The 18,386-nt window shown below is 43.1% G+C and overlaps 1 protein-coding gene across 1 annotated transcript in view; it reads right to left on the bottom strand.

Annotated features, from left to right (window-relative positions):
* Positions 1–18,386, bottom strand: part of LOC132396189 (telomerase-binding protein EST1A-like) — a 259,324-nt gene that overhangs the window by 183,128 nt on the left and 57,810 nt on the right. The window contains exon 3 of the mRNA XM_059973746.1: positions 17,166–17,367. Within this exon, the coding sequence (XP_059829729.1) occupies positions 17,166–17,367 (202 nt within the window). The remainder of the gene's footprint in view (positions 1–17,165; positions 17,368–18,386) is intronic.

Raw genomic sequence — 18,386 nt, 5'->3', positions numbered from 1 at the left:
CTCAATGACTTGGGAGCCATACTTCTCAGACTAACCTACGTAAGAAAACAAGAAATAGCAGCAGGAGTAGGCCAACTGGCCTGTTGAACCTGCTCCACCATTCAATGAGATCATGGCTGATCTATAGAAACACAGAAAATCTACAGCACAATACAGGCCCTTCAGCCCACAATGCTGTGCAAAATATGTACTTACTTTTGTAATTACCTCGGGTTACCCATTGCCCTCTATTTTTCCAAGCTCCATGTACCTAACCTATTACGCAGTGGCACTTACATCTACAGTGATTACTTCTCTTGATAGGCTGGTGTTGAAGCATATCAGCTCCTGTCTGAATGGTGACTTGGATCTGTCCAATTCACCTACCAAAGCAACAGCTCTACAGAAGATGCTATCTCATTGGCTCTCCACAAAACCACGGAACATGTGGACAGCAAAGATGCATACATCAGGATGCCCTTTACTGATTACAGCTCAGCATTTAATACAATCATCCTCTCAAAACTAATCAGTAAACTCTTAAGACCTGGGCCTCAATAGCCCCTTGTGCAATTGGACCCTGGATTTCCTCACTTGCAGACAATAGTCTGTTCGAATTGGCAAAAACATCTCCTCCACAATCTCCATCATCACAGGAGCACTGCAGGGACGTGTACTTCGCCCCCTGGACTGCTCACTTTACACCTATGACTGTGTGGCTAAGTACAGCTCCAACACCCTATACCAGTTTGTTGATGACACCACTGTTGTGGGCTGTATCAAAGGGGATGATGAATCAGTATACAGGAGGGAGATTCAGAACTTGGCTGAGTGTTGTAATAATAACAACCTCTCACTCAATGTCAGTAAGACCATGGAACTGACTGTAGACTTCAGGAGAGGGAAACCGAGGTCCATGAGCTAGTAATCATTGGAGGATCAGAGGTGGAGAGCGTCGGTAACTTTAAATTCCTGATGTCACTCTCTCAGAGGACCTGTCCTGGACCCATCGTATAAATGTAATTATGAAGAAAGCACAACAGCACCTCTACTTCCTCAGGAGTCTGCGGAGATTAGGCATGTCATTGAAAACCTTGGCAAACTTCTATAGCTGTGTGGTGGAAAGTGTGCTGACTGGCTGCATTACGACCTGGTATGGGAACACCAATGCCTTTGAGCAGAAAATCCTATGACAGATAATGGATTTGGCCCAGTACATCATGGAAAAACCCTCCCAACCACAGCACATCTACATGAAACACTGCCGTAGGAAAGTAGCATCCACCATCAAAGACCCTCACCTCCCAGGCCATGCTCTTTTCTCACTGCTGCCATCAAGTAGAAGTTACAAGTGTCTCAGGACCTGCACCACCAGGTTCAAGAATATTTACTACCCCTCAACCATCAGGCTTTTGAACAAAAGGGGATAACTACACTCATTTAAGGACTCTCTTGTTATTTCATGCTCGTTATTTATGGTTATTTATTTATATCTGCATTTGCACAGCATGTTTACAGTTCTTGATGTTTACAGTTACTGTTCTGTAGAAGAAGAATCTCAGGGTTGTATGTGGTGACAGGTATGCACTTCGATAATAAATTTTACCTTGAACTTTGAACATGCCCTTTTATCATTCCTACCATCAAGAGGTACAGGAGCCTGAAGGCATACACTCAGCAATACAGAAACAGCTTCTTCCCCTCCACCATCAGATTTCTGAATGGTCAATGAACCCATGAACACTATCTCACTACTTTTGCACTAGTTATTTAGAAACATAGAAAACCTACAGGGCAATACAGGCCCTCCGGCCCACAATTCTATGCTGAACAAGTACTTTCTTTAGAAATTGCCTAGGGTTACCCATAGCCCTCTATTTTTCTAAGCTCCATGTACCTATCCAGGAGTCTCTTAAAAGACCCTATCATATCTGTCTCCACAACCATAGCTGGCAACCTATTTCACTCACCACTCTAACTTTTTAAATATATATACTGTAAGTTATAGCTTTTATTATCATGTATGCACTATACTGCTGCCACATAACAAGTTTCATGACTATAGATCAGTGATATTAAACCTGATTCTGAGATCCAATGAATTAACCTTTTACTGCTACGGGTGGAAGTCCCCACTAGCTTCAAAATGGCAACAATTATACCAGTGTTTAAGAAGAAGAATGTGAGCTATCTTAATGACTATCGGCTGGTAGCACTCACATCGACAGTGATGAAATGCTTTGAGAGGTTGGTCAACACTAGACTGAACTCCTGCCTCAGCAAGGACCTGGACCCACTGCAATTTGCTTATCGCCAAGTCGACAGCAGATGCAATCTCAATGGCTCTTCACATGGCTTTAGACCACCTGAATCCTCCACTTCCTAACCAGAAGACCACAATCTGTGCGGATTAGTAATAACATCTCCTTTTCGCTGACAATTAGCACTGATGCACCTCAGGAGTGTGTGCTCAGTCCACTGCTCTACTCTCTCTATACCCATGACTGTGTGACTAGGCATAGCTCAAACACCATCTATAAATTTGCTGATGATACAACCATTTCTGGTAGAATCTCAGATGGTGACGAGAAGGCATACAGAAGCAAGATATACCAACTAGTGGAGTGGTGTCACAGCAACAACCTTGCACTCATTGTCAGTAAGACAAAAGAGTTGACTGTGGACTTCAGGAAGGGTAAGACCAAAGAACACATACCAATCCTCATAGAGGGATCAGAAGTGGACAGAGTGAGCAGTTTCACGTTCCTGGGTGTCAAGATCTCTGAGAACCTAATATTATCCCAACATACTGATGCAGCTATGAAGAAGGCAAGACAGAGACTATACTTCATTTAGGGTTTGAAAAGATTTGGTATGTCAACAAAAACACTCAAAAACTTCTGTAGATGTACCATGGAGAGCATTCTGACAAGCTGCATCACTGTCTGGTAAGTGGGGTGGGGGCTACTGAAAAAAGCCACAGAGGGCCGTAAACTTAGTTGGCTCCATCTTGGGTACTAGCCTACAAAGTACCCAGGACATCTTCGAGGAGCGGTGTCTCAGAAAGGCAGCATCCATTATTAAAGACCACCAGCACCCAGGGCATGCCCTTTTCTCAGTGTTACCATCAGGTAGGAGGTACAGAAGCCTGAAGGCACACACTCAGTGATTCAGGAACAGCCTCTTCCCCTCTGCCATCCGATTTCTAAATGGTCATTGAACCTGCAAACACTACCTCACTTTTAAATACATATTATTTGTTTTTGCACAATTTTAATCTATACACATACCATAATTGATTTATTAATTTTCTTTCTACATTATGTACGTATAGCATTGAACTGCTGCTGCTAAGTTAACAAATTTCATGACACGTGCCAGTAATAACAAACCTGATTCTGAGTGAGTTTGTGAGTGTGTGTGTAAGTGAAATAAAGAAAAGTTCCACAATAATCATGCACAAATCAAATTGACAAGGGTAGTCCTGTGGATGAGTTGACTGTGTGCATTTGGGAGAGTATTAGAACATAGAACAGTACAGTACAGGCCCTTCGGCCAATGACGTTTAACCTTCTCTAAGATCAGTCTAACCTTTCCCTCCCACCTAGCCCACCACTGTTCTATCAACCATGTGTCTATCTAAATAAGAGTCTCTTAAACATCCTTAATGCACCTACCTCTAGTATCTCCCCGGCAGAATGTTTCACACATCCATCACTCTGTTTCAAAAAACCTATCCCTGACATCCCCAACTATGCTTTTCTCTAATTACTTAAAGTATTCTCTAACCATTGCATTGAGTAACCAAACAGAAAAATCTTTCAGATGAAGTGCCATGACTTAGTGAGCTCTTTGCCAACAATCCCCAGTAAAAAGTGATCAGAATATGGTAGGATTTCAGATTCAGTTAGAGAGAGAGGACCTTGAATCTGAAATTCCTGTCACTAGCTTAAAGGCAATTCTGGAATAAAATCTCCCCACAACCCCAACCTCAAAGATACTGCCAAACCAGTTGAATTCTTCCAGCAGATTGACTGTTGCTCTAGATTCCAGTACAGTCTCCTGTGTCTGCAAAGGATAAGAACTGAGCTGGCCACATGGCAAAATAAAATCTATTAAAGGGTAAAACAGCAGATCAGCCATATCATACATTTATAATGTGAGACAGAGATACACCAAAGATTTGGATCAGTCTCCATGGAAGCAGGTACTAAAAACATCCGACCAGCAAGAGAAACCCAGGGAAGATGCAGGAAGATTGTTTCCGATGTTGGGGAAGTCCAGAACGAGGGGGTCACAGTTTAAGGATAAAGGGGAAGCCTTTTAGGACCAAGATGAAGAAAAACTTATTCACACAGAGAGTGGTGAATCTGTGGAATTCTCTGCCACAGGAAACAGTTGAGGCTGGTTCATCGGCTATATTTAAGAGGAAGTCAGATATGGCCCTTGTGGCTAAAGGGATCGGGGGTATGGAGAGAAAGCAGGTACAGGGTTCTGAGTTGGATGATCAGCCATGATCATACTGAATGGCAGTGCAGGCTCGAAGGGCCGAATGGCTTACTCCTGCACCTATTTTCTATGTTTCTATAGAGAGTAAGGTTCCTCTAACAATACAGAAAATGTACGAGACAAACAATCCCCTGGACCTGCCAACTGGCCTGCTGGGGTTTGAAGACAATGGCTCTGGGGACTGGTTTTAATATATCAAAATTCCACCATTTCTAGAGAGGTGCCAGAGAAGTGGAAAATTACAAATGTAACACCAGGAGATAGGCAGAAAATACAAAACCACAGGCAATTTAGCCTAACATCTGTCATTGCAAAAATTATTGAGATACTAGTGGAGATTTGAGAAAATGATATGCAAAATAGATTCTAGCAGAATTTTATGATGGGAAAATCATTTTTGACAAACTTCAATATTCATGTTTGTTTAATGTCATTTCCAGGACACAAATATGAAGGAGAATGAAATAATTTTTACTCCCCATCCACTGCAGCACAAAGAAAAACACAATAAAAGAACACAATAATAATTCTAAAAAATCACAATAAATGTAAATACATAAGATAGCTTATAAACATAGATCTATTCAGTGTCCATAAAATAACGTCAGGTACAGCAGTTCTGTACATAAAGTGACTGACAGGAAATGATAAAGTATTGGTGGTGGGGTGGAGATGTCGATTAGCCTTACTGCTTGGGGAAAGTAACTGTTTTTGATCCTGAACTGGATGCTACATAGCCTCTTCCCTGATGGTAGTGATTCAAACAGTCCATCAGCAGGGTGGGTGGGATTCCTTCCTGATCTTACAGGCCTTTTTCTGCCACCTTTCTGTATATATATATATATATCTACTAGGTGGTGGGTAGGCTGGAGGTAGCAATGTGCAGGCTACATGTTGTAGAGCTTTCCTGGATTTCCAGAGAACATTTGATAAGGTATCACGTTAACAATTAGCCTACAAGGCAAGAGCAAGCTAGGTTGGAGGTGACATATTTGCAAGAATAGTGAGCAGCTAAATAACAGGAAACAGAGAAATGCAATAAAATATTTATTTTTTGGACTGGCAGCCAGTAAGTAGTGGAGAGTCACTACAGTTGGTGCTTGGGCCTTTACCATTTATAATGTGTATTGATAAGTTGGATGAAAGGGCTGGGTATTTTGTAGTAAAATTGCTGTTGGAAATAAGGCTTTGTAGGCAATGCAAGGGACACAAAGAGGTGTGGATAGCATAAATTAGTACAGTTGGCCCTCCTTATCCGCGGGGGGGGATTGGTTCCAGGACCCCCCACGGATACCAAAATTCATGGATGCTCAAGTCCCTTATTTAACAATTATCAGTGCGGTGGTCTTTAGGACCCAGAGGAACCCCAGACTTTATTTAACATGTCTCTGTGCGATGGACATTAGGACCTGGTGGTGCAGCTCTGAATCCGCAGTGTTTCTGTTCACAAAAATAATCACAATCGCAATTGAAAATAAGGTAGAAGTAATAAAGCAATTGGAAAGAGGTGAAACGCCATTGGTCATTGGAAAAGCGTTAGACTACAGTTGGTCAACGATTGGAACAATTTTAATGGAGAATGTGAAAGGCCCTGCCCTGATGAAAGCTACGATTATTACTAAGCAACGCAGTGGTTTAATTATTGAAATACATATGTTTCTTAAGTGTTTTATATGCATAGAAAGGTCAAATATGTACTATATACTAAGAAAAACATTTGACTAACTGACACTAAATAATACTGGATATACCTGTTCCGACTTCAAATCCGACTTAAAGACGGACTCAGGAGTGGAACTCATTCATAACCCGGGGACTGCCTGTACTTTTAAGTCATCTCTAGATTACTTATAATACCTAATACAATGTAAATGCTATGTAAATAGTTGTTATACTGTATTGTTTAGGGAATAATGACAAGAAAAAATAGTCTGTACATGCTCAAGCAATGAGAGCTGGAGAGAGAATTTCCCGGTTTTCCCGATCTGCGGTTAGATGAATCCACGCATAAGGAGGGCTGACTGCACTGGCTCTTTAGCCCACAATGTTGTGTCAACCCTTTAATCTACTCCAAGATCAATCTTAACACTTCCCACCCAAATAGCCTTCCAGTTTTCATTCATCCATGTGCATACACCATTCCCAAATCTTCAACAATGGTTCCCTATCACCGTGCATACACCATCTCAACCCTTCTCAGCCTCTGCTCACCTTGAAAGAATTCTCTTTAAATATTTCAACCAAACTACAAGGAACGAGGAGCTGCTCACCAGAACAGGCTCAGAGACAACGAGATCAGTTGCAGCAACCCAGCTCCTGTGTGGAGTCTGCAAGTTCCACCTATAACTATAAGACCATAAGACATAGGAGCAGAATTAGGCTATCTGGCCCATCGAGTCTGCTCCGCCATCCAATCATGGCTGATCCTTTTTTCTGCTCCTGCTCAACCCCAGTTCCCGGCCTTCTTCCCGTAACCTTTGAACCAATCAAGAACTGTGGGTTTCCCCAGGTGCAACAGTTTCAGTCACATCCCGAACAGCTGCCTGTTTGTAGGGGAGATACAAGTTTGTAAATTTATGCAAGGCATAAAGTTGGCAGCCAGTATCATTTCCCAGGATTGAGGGCACATATTTAAAGTGAGAGGTGGAAAGTACAAAGAAATTGTGCAATTTTCTACAGAGAGAGTGGTGGGAGTCAATAACGTACTGCCAGGCTAGTGGTGGAGGCAGACAGGAGTGTTTCAGAAACTCTTAGACAGGTACATGAAACTGCAGAGGGAGGGAGATACATGGCAAATGTACTGGGAAATGGGTTGAGATTAATTAGGTGCCACTGGTTGCATTAGTTTAGCATAGCGCTACTGGCTGAATGGCCTCTCCTATGCTGTACTATCTTATGCACAGGTGGCCCCCGTTTTTCGAACGTTCACTTTATGACAGCTCGCTGTTACGAAAGACCTACATTAGCACCTGTTTTCTCTAACCAAAGAGGATTTTCGCTTTTACGAAAAAAAAAGGCACCGGCTTTATTACGCGTATTTACCCTGAGAAAGACTACAATGACCGTGAAGCCTTGTTTGGGCAGTTGTGTGTGCATGTGTACGTGCTGATTTTTTTTCTCCAAATGTATTTTGGCTCGCTGTCTTCCCAATGTTAATAAGTGAAACTACACCGCATATACAATATTTCTACTTTATACAGGCTGTATATTTATCATATGATTCCTACTTTTACTATATGTTAGTGTTATTTTAGGTTTTATGTGTTATTTGGTTTGATTTGGTAGGTCATTTTTTGGGTCAGGGAACGCTTAAAAATTTTTCCCATATAAATTAATGGTGATTGCTTCTTCGCTTTACAACATTTCGGCTTACAAACGGCTTCATAGGAACATTCTACCTTCGGATAGCAGGGGAAACCTGTAATCAGTTCCTCTGAAAGTCTTCCCTAGTGTAGGTGGGCATATGAGAGGGAACAGGTAACAAGGAAATAAGGGGCATAGTAGCATAACAGTTAGGATAACCAAATTCCCGCCATTGTTGTACAGAGCTTGCACATTTTCCTGTGGCAACATGGATTTCCTCATGATGCTCTGGTTTAATGAGTGAATTTGGACAGTGCGGTCTCATTGCGTCAGAAAAGCCTCTTATTGCACAGTATCTCTGAAATGCAGGAGTTGAGTGGCCCCCTTATACATCGTAAGGAAAATGAGATCACAAGAAGCAGTGAGTGGCCATTTGGCCCTATTAGCTCCATCATTCAAGAAGCCAATGTTCTACCACAACACCAAGTCCCACCTGTAGCCCTTACCTTCAATGAGTGCTTTAACATCTAAAAGTCTTAAATGTACTTGCCTCCATCAACTGCTCACTTTCAATAAAGCCATGCTCAATGTTGGCACACTGGCCTACAATGGTCTTGACAATAAACATAAGAACATTGGATTCAGTTTCCAACCTGGGTCACTGTGGTGAACTACATATACCTGTCCGGACACGCCACACGCCACCCCCCCCCCCCCCCCACTGACTGCTCCTGTGGTTCCTCCCTCAGACCCCGGTATAAAGGCGATTGGGGCCTGAGCCCGGTCTCTCAGTCTCCAGGATGTAGCATGGTGGTCAATTGCTGCTTGTTCCTTCTTCCAGTCAATAAAAGCCGGCATCTCGCCTCACATCTCAGAGAGTTATTGATGGTGCATCAGTCACCAAAGAGTTAAACACCTTGGCATGTTATTTGTGGGACTCTTGGGCAATTACTTAAAACTGAAGTATTAAGTTACTTTTATTGCCTGTTTAAACCCCCTGCCCCACCCTCAGAAAACGCCTGGAGTAATGCTGACTGGCCTTCTGCCAATCATAACAGAAGATCAGAGTCTCCTCAGTGAAGAATGCCTTCTATGACATGTCATCTGCTTATGATGTCTCACGTTTCCCCATCGGTCACACAGCACAAAATGGCAGAAGTGTTTGACTGCCAGGAGACTCACTTAAAAAGAATCTGGCAACAACCTGGCAAGGGGCCAACCGACCAGGTGTGTGAGAAGCTGAACTGGATAATTGCCTGTCACTTCTTTGCTACCAAAGTGGAACAAGGTTATGTATCAATCAAACATTTACTTTGCAATACCGTGTGAATGTTAAATTCCTCCCTTTTACGTTCATCATCAATCCTTCAACACCCTCCTCCTGAAACCTGTCCCCACCTAACCACCACTTCCTCTCAAAGACCCAACTCGCCCCTATTACCCTTGTCACTGGCCCTGGCAACTAACAGCAGACAAACCTGGGCCATCACCAGGGTAGGAATGGGTCACATTTCTGAGGACAACAGGCATACATCAGTGAATGTTTAGAATTGACAAGAGAAAGAGAATATGACAGGACTATATCACTTGAGACCATGGCAGCAAGTACACACCGAGCGAGGGATCTGTATGGGAATGAAACTATTCCAGGCACCACAGAGTCAGCATCAAGGTTTTCCATGCTACAATAATTTCAAAATGGCTGATTCTTCAATTCTAGGCAGCATCAATTACTGAACCAAATACCAGATGCACAACGTTGCCCTTGGGTCTATGGACACAACTTGGGTCTGACAAACATACAAAATTGTGGATAATTTATGATCTTCTTGTGAATGTTGCTACGTGCCTGTGATGCTGCTGCAAGTAAGTTTTTCATTGCACCTGAGCATACAGAACATGTACTGGTATGGATGACAATAAACTTGACTTTTAACTTCGACACTAAAATATTTCATAAATTCCCTTGCACACTTTTATGGCAATTGTCTTGAGACTCAGAATGAATAAGTAATGTGGAGGACACAGAATCCAATAAATGTGGGAAGTTATTGGTCAACTCCACACAATGAACTCAACTACAGCAAACCAACTGTTTAACTACTGTGAATCTTGCTGTTGCAAAATTGCAGTATAATGTTTCCAGCAACAATTATCCTACAGTACTGCATTAATGTTAAATTTCTTACCCCTTAATGTTCTGAGACAACCAAGACTATACATTATATAAAAAAGAGACTAGAGTCTTCTCCACTCTCCCCAGCCTCCCTCCGCTTTGTGGAAGGTAACTCAACATTTCAATTTTCATAATGTATCATCTGTGGGATAGCAAGAAGCAGCTACACCAAATTGCAGTGAGCCTCAGCATCACATTTTTGCTCTTGTATCCTAGACCTCTTGAAATGAATGCTAACATTGCCTTTGCCTTCCTCACCACCGACTCAACCTGCAAGTTAACCTACAGGGTGTTCTGCACAAGGACTCCTAAGTCCCTTTGTATATCAGAGTTTTGAATTTTCTCCTCGTTTACAAAATAGTCTGCACATTTATTTCTACTACCAAAGTACATGACAATGCATTTTCCAACACTGTATTTAATTTGTCACTTTCTTGCTCATTCTTCTAATCTAAATCCTTCTACAGCCTACCTGTTTCCTTAAACACTACCAATCTTCACCAATCTCTGTTATCATCTGCAAACTTGGCAACAAAGCCTTCTATTCCATCAACTAAATCATAAAAAGTAATGGTCCCATCACTGACGCCTGTGGAATACCATTAGTCACAGGCAGCTAACCAGAAAAAGATACTTTTATTCCCACGCGCTGCCTCCTACCAATCAGCCAATACTCTAACTTTCCTGTAATATCATGGGCTCTTAACTTGGTAAGCAGCCTCATGTGTGGCACCTTGTCAAATACCTTCTGAAGGTCCAAATATATAACATCCACTGCATCCCCTTGATCCATCCTGCTGGTAATCTCATCAAAGAATTCCAAAAGATTTGTCAGACAGGATTTTCCCTGAAGGAAACCCTGCTGACTTTGTACTATCTTGTTCTGTGTCACCAAGTACACCATCACCTCATCCTTAACAACTGACTCTAACATCTTCCCAACAACTGAGGTCAGGTTAACTGGTCTATAATTTCCTTTCTGCCGCCTTCCTCCTTTCTGAGTGGAGTGACATTTGCAATTTTCCAGCACCATGCTAGAGTCCAATGATTTTTAAAAGATCATTTCTAATGCCACCACAACCTCTAATGCTACCTCTTTCAGAACCCTAGCATGCAGTTCATCTGGTCCATGTGACTTATGCACCTTCAGGTCTTGCAGCTTTTTGAGCACCTTCTCTCTTGTAATAGTAACTGCACCCACTTCTCTTCCTTCACACACTACAACGTCAGGCATACTGCTAGTGTCTTACACAGTGAAGACTGATGCAAATACTCATTTGGTTCATCAGCCATCTCCTTGTCCCCCGTTATTATTTCTTGCCTCATTTTCTAGCGGTCCTATATCCACTATCATTTCTTTTTTATTTTTAACATACTTGAAAAAACGTTTACTATCCACTTTGATATTATTTGCTAGCTTCCTTTCACATTTAATCTTTCACATTTTAATCTTTTCCCTTCTAATAATTTTTTTTGTTACTCTCTGTAGGTTTTTAAAAACTTTCCAATCCTCTATCACCCCACTAATTTTTGCTTTGTTGTATGCCCTTTCTTTTGCGTTTACAATAGCTTGTCAGCCGTGGTTGTACTATTTTACCATTTGAGTATTTCTTCAGGAGTTCAGGACCAACACCATGAGGTTCAGGCACCATGAGGTTCAGGAACAGTAATAACCCTTTGACCATCAGACTCTTCAACCAATGGGATAACTTCACTCCTTCCATTACTGTTCTGTTCCCACAACCTATGGACTCATTTTCAAATACTCTTCATTTTATATTCTCTATATTTATTGTTTATTTATTATTATTACTTCCCTTTTTCTTTTTATATTTGCACTGTTTGTTGCCTTCTGCACACTGGTTATCAGTCTGTCCTGTTGGGTAAGTCTTTCATTGATTCTATTCTGTTTGTTGAATTTACTGCACATGTCCTCAGAAAAGTGAATCTCAGGGTTGTAAATGGTGACCTATATGTAAAAAAGAATCCAGTACTTTCCCAGCATATATGACGAATAAACTCTTCTTAGGCTTCCAGCCGGGTACAATTACTGATTTGAATGTAGTTAAATCTTATATCCATCCCACACCGCGAGGGAGTAAAAATCTTGGCATTATGACTCTGTCGCAATATAAAGACACGTGAATTTTAAGTTTCATGGCTTGTTTCCTGTAGCCTGTTGGTCCTGGCTTTAATGCTGTGGTACCATTTGCCAGACGGAAACAGCTGTAAGTTTATAGTTGGGGTGACTGTGTCCCCAATGATATTCAAGGCCTTCTTTATGCATCTGCTGCTGTAAATGTTCTCGATGGAAGGATGTTCACACCCACAGAGGTGCTGGGCTGTCCGTACCACTCTCTGCCCAGCGATCAAGGTTGATGCAGTTTCTGTACCAGGCAGTGATGCAGCCAGTCAGGATGCTCTCAATAGGGCCCCTGTAGATGTCTTGAGGATCTGGGGGCTCTTGCCAAACTTCTTCAGTTGTCTGAAGTGGAAGAGACACTGTTGTGCTTTTTTTGCCACACAGCCAGTGTGTATAATCCAGGTGAGACCTTTAGTGATGTGTATACTGAGGAAACTGAAACTATTCAACTGCTGTCCCACTAATGTTGATTAGGGCAAGCCTGTCTCCATTCCTCCTGCAATCCACCATCTGCTCTTTTGTTGTTTGGACATTGAGGTTGTTACCTTGGAACCACCGTGTCAGGGTGTTAACCTCTCCTCTGTAGGCTGTCTCGTCACCGCTAGAAATAAGGCCCATCAATGTCATGTCATCTGTATATTTGATCAGCAGATTTCAGCTGTGTGTGACAGTACAGTCATGGGTGTAAAGGGAGTAGAGGAGGGGACTCAGGACACAACCCTGGGGGAGGGGCACCTGTGTTAAGGGTCAGAGGGGCAGAAATGAGTGAGTTCATCCTCACCATCTGTTGGTGTCGGTCTCTGAGCTTCCTGTTATAACAGAGTTTGTCATTGAAGCAGCAGTTATAATCGATACCTGGACCTGTCTGGAACCCCAAAAAGAGTTTATTCAACATATATGTACTTTGAAAATAAATTTTCTTGGTAGTTTGAAGTTTGGACTAAGAAGTGCAGAGTGTTAAAAGACATCTGGGTGTAGGTGGGTAGGAAAGGTTTGGAGGGAAATGGGACAAATGGGATTAGTTTAGGTGGGCACCTTGGTTGGCATGCCTGAGTTGGGCTAGGACTCTATGGTGAAAGGCTTGGGTATCAGAAGGCAATGGAGAGCATCCACCCTCAGGCCAGCATGGATAAACTCCTCTACACTCTTTCAAGTGCCAATATATCCTTCCATGTAGTGCAGTAACCAGGACTGCACACACAGAACCTCCTCATCATTCACACCTACAATCACATCAACTGTTAGAGCTCAAAAGTATGAGAATTTAATTCCTCACCAGATGTCCCTTGCTCATACAGTATAATGAAATATAACTCAGTCTCAGAATTTTCACTTAAGAACCAGGCATCTGACCCTAAGGCTCAGAGAAAAGATGCAGTCAGCCATTTGCAACTGTCTCCTTCTTGCTGGATTAGGGTGCCATTGGAATGGCCAACAGATGGGAACGTTGGTAGGCAGAGTCAGCATGGTGATCACCAGAGGTGAGGCAAACACTGGCCTAGTTCACACATTATTACTAAGCTCACACAGACAGGCAAAGCACACACACACAATTTTCAGCAGGGGTGATATGATGGTAAGCAGCCTAGTTGATGTACTGCAGCAGCACTGAAGGCAGCAGTAGTGTACCTATGGCTCTCCCAGCTGACAGGACAATTCAGCCAGAGCTGAAGCTCTGTAGTCTCAAAGGCCAGACACTGTATTCACAAAACCAATTCTGCAAGCAAAATGCAAGTTTCACCAAATTGGACTGATTTGGGATAGTCAGCATGGTGTCCTATGTAATAGGTTGTGTCTAACGAATCTTATAGAGTTTTTCAAGGAAGTTACCTGGAAGGTTGATGAAGGCAAGGCAATGGACTTGTCTACAAGGCTTTTGATAAGGTCCCACATGGGAGGTTGGTCAATTATGTTCGGTTGCTCAGCATTCAAGATGAGCTAGTAAGTTGGACCAGACATTAGCTTTGTGAGAGAAGCTAGCGAGTGATAGTAGATGGTTGCCTCTCTGACTGGAGGCCTGTGACTAGTGGTGTGCCACAGGGATTGGTGCTGGGTCCTTTGTTGTTTGTCATCTATATCAATGATCTGAAAGATAATATGGGTAACTGGTTCAGCAAATTTGTGGATGACACCAAGATTGGGGGTGTAGTGGACAACGAGGAAGATCATCAGAGCTTGCAATGGGATCTGGACCAATTGAAAAATATGGGCTGAAAACGGCAGATGGAATTTAATGTAGACAAGTGTGAGGTGTTGCACTTCGGTAGGACCAACCAGGATAGGTCTTCCACAGTGAGCAGTAAGTAGGGTACTGAGGTGTCTGGTAGAACAAAGGTTTCTGGGAATACAGGTCCATACTTCGTTGAAAATGGCATCACAGGTAGATAGGGTTGTAAAGGAAGCTTCTGGCACATTGGTCTTCATAAATCAAAAAACTGAGCACAGGAGATGGAATGTTTTGTTGAAGTTGTATAAGAGGTTGGTGAGATCTAAGTTGAGGAATTGTGTGCAGTTTTGGTCACCTACCTACAGGAAAGATGTAAATAAAGTTGAAAGAGTAGAGAGAAAACGCACATGAATATTGCCGGGTCTGGAGGACCTGAGTTAACGAGGAAAGATTTAATAGGTTAGGACTTTATTCCTTAGAATGTAGAAGATTGAGGGGAGATTTGACAGAGGTGTACAAAATTATGAGGGGTATGGATAGGGTAAATGTAAGCAAGTTTTTTCCATTGAGGTTGGATGGGACAACAACTAGAGGTCAGGGGTTAAGAGTGAAAGGTAAAAAGTTTAAAGGGGACATGGGGAGTCCTGCCGAAGGGTTTTGGCCCAAAACGTCGACTGAACCTTTCTTCAAAAGATGCTGCCTGGTCTGCTGAGCTCCTCTAGCATTTTGTGTGCTTTCCTCAGATTTCAAGCATCTGCAGTTTTTCTCTTGTTTGTGATGGGGGAAAAGTTCTTCATTCAAAGGGTGGTGAGGGTGTGAAACAAGCTGCCAACTCAAGTGATACACGCAAGCTTGATTTCAATGTACAAGAGAAATTTGGACATGTACATGGATGGTAGGGGCATGGAGGGCTATGGTCCCACTGCAGGTCTATGGGAATAGGTAGTTTAAATGGCTTGGCACAGACTAGATGGGCCAAAGGGCCTGTTTCTGTGCTGTACTTTTCTATGACTCTAACCACAGATTCATCAGGCCAGCCACCTGGCCATTGATCCAATGTGATTTCCTGTCATATTGTCTGCAGCACCGGACAACAGTAGCTGATACACTTTAGAATTACAAAGAGAAAACGGGATACTTATTATAAGCAACTTTTTTCTGGATTCTAACATTAGAATATTCAAGGCCAATTCTTTGTAGAGGTGCCAAGTTTAACTTGTGGTACTGTGTTACATGCTGACACACTCTGTGTCTGCTCTGTATTTGGGACAGCATGGCTCCTCTATACATTTTAAACAGAGGGCAGTTTCAGAGAAGCCAAGACTAAAGGAAGGTTGCCCCATAGGCTAAAGCTAGCAGCCTTGGAGCAGCGATTCGAGGCTGCACACCTGCTGAGCCGAACATCATGCCTCCACAAATCAACAGCTCACACTCCCCAAAGAGCAAATCATTCCGTACCAGACTTAGTCTACAATTTATTCATGCCAAAATATGTCCTGACTTTTCAAGCTGATACACATTTTTTTGTTCAAAGTGCCTGTTCCTGATCCAGGCAGGCTTTGGAGCATGCAGTGTCAGGAGACTGAGAGTGAAGGGTAAAGTTTCTTCTCCTCTTACTAACTCGCCAGCCCTTCTGAACTCCTCGACTCCTCTTCAGGGCCCAAGGTGAATAAGAGTATTTTGGACTATTTTGGTACCTTTGTGAAGTTGCTAGTGAGCATTGGTGTGCGGTTCTGTCAAAGATGGGGCATCACATTTGAGCCGTGTACACACATGGACAGCAATCAGAACTGTTGGTGATTTAGAGGATCACGAGGCTCACTCTAACACCTCAACTTTTAACACAAAATAGGATCAGGGTATGCAGGGCTCTGTAGGACCCCAATGTCTCAGTCAGCTGAGGCAGCCACTTACCTGTTAGGTAACTCAAGCTGGGAAAACAATTTAAGATTTCTAAACAGCCTTGCACCACGATGCTAGCCAGTAGTTTACCAGATGGTGTAAAACTTTACAGCACCAGCAACCAGGGTTCAATGCCCACCACTATCTATAAGGATTTTGTACCTTCTCCCCATGACAACATGGGTCTCCTCTGGGTGCTCTGGTTTCCTCCCACAGTCCAAAGGTGTATGGTTTAGGTTTAACGAGTTGTAGACATGCTTTATTGGCACCAGTGTGGCGACACATGCAGGCTGCTCCCAGCACATCATAGACTATGTTGGTCTTTAATGTAAATTATGCATTTGCTTTGATGTACATGTGACAAATAAAGCTGACCTTTATGATTCAAGCAGGCCAATATCATACCACAAGCAGCCCATGCAATAACGGTGGAGCCAGTGAGTCTGTTGGTGGTGACACGAAAGTCTTGGGCATCAGAGTTGGCTCATGATGAATGTACCTATCTATGTATGGATTAATTCCTATGTCTGGACTTCTCACATTGCTTTAAAAATGCATCAAATCTAACAGCTGAAGTCAACAAATTTAGTCCCAGCAGCTTTTACAGGACAGGAGGCAGTGAGAGAGTTTGATTGAGGTTCAGCCCCAAGCCTAAAGAAAATTAGATTCTGGGATGGTGATATTAGCCCAGGGGATTTGGATGAGAGCCTAGCACAGAGCCTTGGCAGAGTCTGACAGCCTCCGTTTGGAGGAATGCAGGGTGGCCAACACTAGTTATTTAGACAAGGAGGGAAGGCAGTGTATACAAAGCATGCCACAGAACGCACGCTACAGGAAGAGGTGCTTTTCATGACACTGGTGCTGTACAGACAGATGTCAGATGTTGAGGTCACTGTTTTCCCTTTACACCCTCACTGAGTTAATCACATTCTGTTTAAAAAAAGCCTTCCCAGGAACAAGAGTTTACAGTGTGCCCCCCGGCTGACCTTATCTGCGGCTGTCTCCACGTAGCAAGGGTCCTGAGGGGCAGCCAGGAGAGGAACAAAGCCTGAGAGGATCTTGTCCTCGTCCAGAACAAGCAGGGTGAGGTCCTCATCCGGGTCCTTGTACAGCGGTACCTCAGACTGGTTGACGGCTGTGAAAATGTTGCAGAACTCTGCCAACGTGGCCCACACATCGATGGCAATTCTGAACAGAGGAAATCCAGCAGAAAGGAACAAGAGTCAAAGGTTAGCTCACTGGGGAGATGAAAACGATGCTCAGCAAAGTGTTTTAGGATGTAAAGACATTGTTAATAATAAAACATTCATTCGGAACTAGAAAAACAGATGATGTTTTTATTAAGTCAGTGCAAGAACAGTTCCGGATTTTGGTCTCAAACGATTACCCAATTAGGAAAAAAGAAACAGATGCAGGTGTTGTGACTTTGAGACTTCGACACTCCTGTTCCTCTTAGCACTCACCCGCTTTTCAAAAGATACCCAATGTATTTTACACCCCATTACCCAGAACATTAAGGGTTTCTCTGAAAAAGCACTTCCATAGCAAATTCCCAGCAGCCCTGCATGCACACCCTCCGGGTGATGCATTGTGTTGAGTTGTTGATACCTCGTCTCGGCACAGGTTGTTTCAAATTTTCCATACGCTGCAGATTTCTGACAATTTCTCATTATTCCTTGTGAACACACATATGACCAGGAATGTTTTTGCAAATTCAGAAACACTAAGAGTCCCCTGCAAACACTATCATGCACCTTGGGACCCCTTGCAAACACCAGCATGCATTCCAGGACTCCCTTCAAACACAGACACATGCCCTGGGGCTGTCTGCAAACACAGACATCTGCTCCAGGATTGTCTGCAAACACAGAAAGACATCCTTGCATACACCGCATGTCAGGACCTGTGCAAAGACGGACACACACCCCAAGGCCACTCCCAAAGCTGGACACACACCTCAGGGACCCCTCAAACATGGACACACAGCCAGGTCCTCTACAAAGGTGGGCACACCCCAATGCTGCGAATATGAACACGTCTCTGAGGAGATTCATGTTCCCACGGTGACCAGCAATTGGGACCCAGTAAACTACTGACACACATTGGCTAAGTGGGCAACCTCTCTTGCCTCACTCAGAACATTACGGATTCAATTCCAACTCCTGGCAACCTACGCACAGAAGCGACTGACACTGCAGTGCCATACT

This window comes from Hypanus sabinus, chromosome 6 (genome assembly GCF_030144855.1).
Source record: "Hypanus sabinus isolate sHypSab1 chromosome 6, sHypSab1.hap1, whole genome shotgun sequence".
NCBI lineage: Eukaryota > Metazoa > Chordata > Chondrichthyes > Myliobatiformes > Dasyatidae > Hypanus > Hypanus sabinus.
Note: the sequence above shows the minus strand (reverse complement) of the source record. Positions and strands in the feature narration are given on the sequence as shown.